Source organism: Bison bison, unplaced genomic scaffold (assembly GCF_000754665.1).
Source record: "Bison bison bison isolate TAMUID 2011002044 unplaced genomic scaffold, Bison_UMD1.0 scf7180017864146, whole genome shotgun sequence".
Classification (NCBI taxonomy): Eukaryota; Metazoa; Chordata; class Mammalia; order Artiodactyla; family Bovidae; genus Bison; species Bison bison.
Genome location: NW_011494718.1, coordinates 3,779,062 through 3,784,170, shown reverse-complemented (window position 1 = coordinate 3,784,170; position 5,109 = coordinate 3,779,062). Strand labels below are relative to the sequence as shown.

The window sequence follows — 5,109 nt, the reverse complement described above, 5'->3', positions numbered from 1 at the left end:
CAGCGCCCTCCGGCGGGCCGGCAGCGCCCGCACCCTACGGAAGGGGTCCGAGTCAGCCGAGGGCCCCGGGGCCGGCGCCGAGACCCCGCCGAAGGGCCGGCTGAAGGAGGCCAACCACACGGCGCTGGGGAGGGGGCTTCATCCCTTACGTAAGTGAGGGGCGTCCGCCCTCCCCGCTTGCCTTCTGGGGTTCGGATGGTGAGGACTGACTTGTGCGAAAGGCCGACCCTGAATGTCTTCCACATAGAACCCCTCGCTGGGGCCGCCTGCCAGTGCCCCTGAAGGTGTAGCCTACTGGACCCACATCCCCGCTGGACCGATCGGCCCCGGAGGTGGACCTGGTGAGCCCCGTCCTCCAAACACAGAGAGCGGTGAACGACTCAGACAAGACCGTTGTCTGACTCAGCATCATCTGATGTTCTTAGGTGACGAGTAACAAACAAGATTTGGGGGCCAGTTTTTATATATCAGTGACATTTTTTACTATTATAAAAATTAAACGTTGTTTTAGTTGGCTCCTTTCACAGAGTGAAATGCCTCCCGGGGGAAAATGAAGGTATTTTTTATCTTCCTAGTTCCCTGGCCTCAGGGTTCCACCTGCCCATGCTGTGCAGCTGGCAACTGGACTTCCGCCGCAAAGCCTTTGGGTGTCCTGTGGTTGGCACCGTCTTCCTGAAGACTCTCCCTTGCTCATCTCCACCTGCTACCTTTGGTGAGGTGAACGGGAGGGAAAGCGAAACTGCTGGACAGAAATCCGGTGCTCCTCGTGTATTGGGGCTGTGGGGCAAGCCTCCCCTGTAGACGGGTGGTGGCCCCTGGGAGAACGCTGGAGCTTCCAGAATTTAGAGGTGCCATATTTTGATGGAAGGTCATCAGGGACTGTTCAGCCAAGCACATCTTTCCCGTTCTCCGTTGTCTCATTTGAGTATTTGTTGTAACACTGAGCGAAGGCTGCTATGACTCGTGTTCACTCTAGTTCCTCTAGGGAGGATTAAACCCAGACTTTCTCCTTTGCTAATGTGACCTGGAGCCTAGAGAGAAAGATTCACTTTCTCTCTCCACGATACTTTTAAATGTTGATGTCTGTCCTTTGGTACAGTGGTTTTAAATCCTGAGAAAAACCAGGTCAAGTTTTTAAAACCAGACCAAAATTGAAGTTGCTTTAAGAAGACTTTATATTATCAGGAAAATTTTGAAGGAAAAAAAAGTAAAGATTCATTCGGAAGAGGAAAACATACTACTCAGTTCCAATTTCACTGTTTCCGTCCCAACTAGCTAATTGGGAAGTGGCATTCTTGAAACATTTTTGTTATTTAAAAATTGCCCCTCCTCCCACTTTTTCACTTTTGATCACTTACTAGTGAAACTTTGTTTTAGATCTGACAGTGGGAGGTGGATTTAGGCAAATACAGTAATGTATTCCTGGTGAATCCATACGGTTGATGTTACAGTCTCGTTCCTATAGAATGTTGCCCCCCATCCAAATTAATTGGAAACTCTGAGCTTCCATAAGTCCGCTAAACTCAAAAGGAAAACAAGGCGCCTGACCACAAAACCTCTTGTAAAAATAGCCCTGAGTAGTATTTCCAGGGCTCCACAAAGATGGTTGTGAGAATCCTGAGCCATTTTTCGTCATCTCAAAAAGCCTTTAAAAAAAAATCATGTATTTAACCATGCAGACAAAACTGTTTGAAACCTAGGGCCTGTGAAAGAGGTCAAAAGTTTGTGGGTTTTTGGGTAGTGTCAGGGTTAGGCCCCTTGGGGAACCCTGGAAAGCAGGGTCCAAATCCCTGTTCCCTCACTGATGCTGTGAGGCTTTGGCAAGTCACTCCCTCTCCTTAAGCCTCTGTTTCCCAGTCTGCATAAGTCAGGGCATGGCCTCTGCTGTGGTCTTCAAGGGTCCTTCCAACTCCCAGAGTCCAAGTCATCGTGAACAGCCAAGAACCCATCTCTGCCCTGGGATCAGCTTCCAGAACTAAAACTCCAACGTTTCCACGGTGGAGGTCTCACATAAAGGCTCGCTCGGAAGAAAGCTCCTTCAGAATGAGTTGTTGGTTTGAAATCTAATAAGCTGAGTTTCCTGAGAAGTGGCGTTTTGCTTAGCCCTGTGGACCACTTGTTTGCATCTGTGTGAGCGGGTGATCATTCTATTACCTTTTATTGGTAGTAAGCTTGGAAAATAATTTAAATACATAATGCAGAAATGTAAATAAGTTTATATATAAATTTTAAGATGAACTGAATGTATTTAAAGGTCCATTTATATGTTTGTTCTTTTATGTAATGTGTAGTTTAATAAAGCTCATGTTTATGAGATTTGTGTTTTCTCCTCAACTGCTTCTGTGAACGTTGGCATGTGACCCCGGTAAGAGAGTGCATAATTTACAGAGAGAAGGGTGGAGATGGGGTGGACAGGAGGTGCCAGAAGGTTGGGATAGAGCAGCTGTAGCTTCAAACGTCTCAAGAGCCAAAATGGGCTGTTGATGTGTGTCTTCTTAATAGCACAGAACCTGCATTTAACTGTGCGGGCCCTGGGCAGGGGCCTTGCGCCATACCTGGGATGCAGGCATGCATCTGATATGCGGGCCACGCATGGAATGTTCAGCACCTCGTGCACTCTTGCGTTATTCCATGTTGTGGGCCAACCTTTGCGCAATCTCCATGAGGCCGGCAAGTCTGAATCTGCTCCTGTGCACTCGCGTGTGTTTTGGCTCAGGACGCTGTTGGGAAATCGCAGCTCACCTCTGTGGCTGCCTCAGGAATGAGTAGAGAGGGAGGGAGGCATGCTTTTATTTGAAATGCAGTATTGGTTTGGAAAAAAAGGGGGATTGTGTCTTGTACACAATGATGAGACTTGTACACAATGATGAGACTTGTACCTTGGGATTTCCTATGAAGTTTTAGTCCTAGCTGCTCTCACAGTTTAGCTGACGCATTAAAGGAAGATCCTGGGGTCAGACAGCAATGGATGAGAGAGCAGATGACACCCTTGTCCTGTTTGTGAGGTGCTGCTCCGTAGACCCAGCCTGGTTTTGCCTGGGTTGTAAGTGGTTTGGAACATTGGACCCCTCCTCTACCATCATCCCTGTGGTAACAGGGCTTACTGATACAAACCAAAGCAAGGCCTTTTATCTCCATAGTGGGTCTCAAGTAGTTACCTTAGCCCTTTTATTATATGACTTACTCAAGGAACCTGGGTTCTGGTCTTCTTCCAACGATTCTCGTTGAAACTCAGGGACCACAGTTTCCTAACTGTTCTTTCAACAGTCTGCATATTTATATATTATGGTGAGAGGCTCTGGAATGGTTTACTAATTACGAGTTTCCGAGGTGAACAAATTTGCCACCTCCTGCCTCTAAGGGCGTACTCTCCTTCCTCTATCTCCTCCCATCTAGCAATGATGACGTTTTGCAGTTTCACACAATTTTCTATCGAAACTTTGTTCTTAATTCTTCATTATACTTTCACTTCATGCTTCAGTCCTGCCATGAAAATATAAGTTGTTTTTTTTTTTTCTGGTATGTGTTCCTGAGCACATATGAGCATATACATTTAAGCCAAATGTGATAAGAGACATTGCAGTTGACCCACTAAGAACTTCTTAAAATTATCTGGGTGAGCACAAACAAAGTAGAGTCACCCTACTCAGCTTCTGTGGAGCCGCAGTGCACAGCTCAGAATGAATCCGCAACAGGCTTGAAAACATAACCCAGAGCAACCTCTCCCTGGGGGTATTTTCATCTGCAAATATCTTCCAGTGAAATGCCCCGTGGCTCACTGGGACTGCCTCAGTGACGGCACAAGTGTCCTTGTGGTTGAAGAAAGTGGCTTTTCTGTCTTGTAGGCCAGAGCCCTGCAGCTCACTGCCTCGGCTTCCCTTCCTACTCGGCAGGTGGAACACCTGGCCCCACTGCAGGGGGTCATGGCCCGAACAGCACCCACGGCCTCCTTCACGGCCCTTGACCAAAGCGCACCCGGAGGGCATGACCTGACCGCCAGCCTGTCGATGCTCGAGGTCCTCTTAGGCACTTTCGTACCAGACCTCCGGAGTCAGGCTTTGTCCCCAGCCTCCTCAGAAACATTCAAACCCTGAGTCATAGAGGCGGTCCCTAACTTGCCAGCAAATGATGTTCCCCAAGTTTGCTCAAAATTAGATTTGAGAAATTCAGAATGCACATTTCCTGAGCAACCATGTCACGGTTATAGGTATGTTTCCAAGGCAGCCCATCAGAAACTTCCGTAGCCCATCCATGGGTGGGCGGCGGCACTGAAATTTTGTAGGCAAGAACTTCACTTGTAACTGTCGTCCTAGAGGAAAACACCAGGGTGCCACGAGCCTGTCCCCCCTAGTTAATGACATTATGTGGAGGCGAGGGCACAGCCATGCTCACTCTCCACCGCTGGACAAGAAAATCCTCTCCCCTCTGAGGTCAGCCACAGGAGCACCCTCTCCTAGGCCAATTCCAGCAAACACAGGCTGCTTCCTGTGGGAGACTGCCTTTCGGCTGTCCTTCCTAATAGCACACTGCGCAGCAGAAAGGTATGTGCCTTGCGCTTTCAGTCCTCCAGGACCGGACTCAACCATGCTCCCTCAGCCTCCTGAAAACTAGCGGCAGGTGGCAGGGTTGTGGGGAGGCCACCTGTGTGGCCACGGCGTGCCTCATGAGCCAACAGCAGCTGGTGGTGGGGCCACTGGGCCACTTCAGTGAGAGCTGGGTGTTTGACGAGGGCGGTGAGCTCTCCATGGTGACCCCCAACAGTATCAGAGCACCAAGCGGTGCCCACTTTCCTCTGGGGGAGGGCTCTAGTGTGGGACAGGACACCTGGGGGGGGGTTTCCTGGTCCCACCCCAGACCTGCACCAACTCAGCATCCTTCCGTGGGGCCCCTGATTTGCATTGAATGACTCCCCAGTGACTTCATTTTTTGCTCTGCTCTTGAGAACCAGTGGACCAGAGAGAGGCCAGAGGCTGGCTTCTCTGGCCTGGCCCTCTCCTTGGGCCTCTGCCAGGCAAAGCAGGTGCTTTTCCCCTAGGCAGGGGACACAGCTCCCTGCGGGCTCAGCAGCCAGATGGGAGGAGAGGTGCCCCCAGGAACCTGAGGAGGTGG

General features: G+C 49.9%; 1 protein-coding gene across 1 annotated transcript in view; it reads left to right on the top strand.

The window, feature by feature from the left end:
- FHDC1 (FH2 domain containing 1) overlaps positions 1 to 5,109 on the top strand; it is a 50,138-nt gene that overhangs the window by 44,506 nt on the left and 523 nt on the right. The window contains exons 15-18 of the mRNA XM_010840800.1: positions 4 to 153; positions 576 to 717; positions 3,846 to 4,034; positions 4,523 to 4,733. Coding sequence (XP_010839102.1) covers positions 4 to 153; positions 576 to 717; positions 3,846 to 4,034; positions 4,523 to 4,733 — 692 coding nt within the window. The remainder of the gene's footprint in view (positions 1 to 3; positions 154 to 575; positions 718 to 3,845; positions 4,035 to 4,522; positions 4,734 to 5,109) is intronic.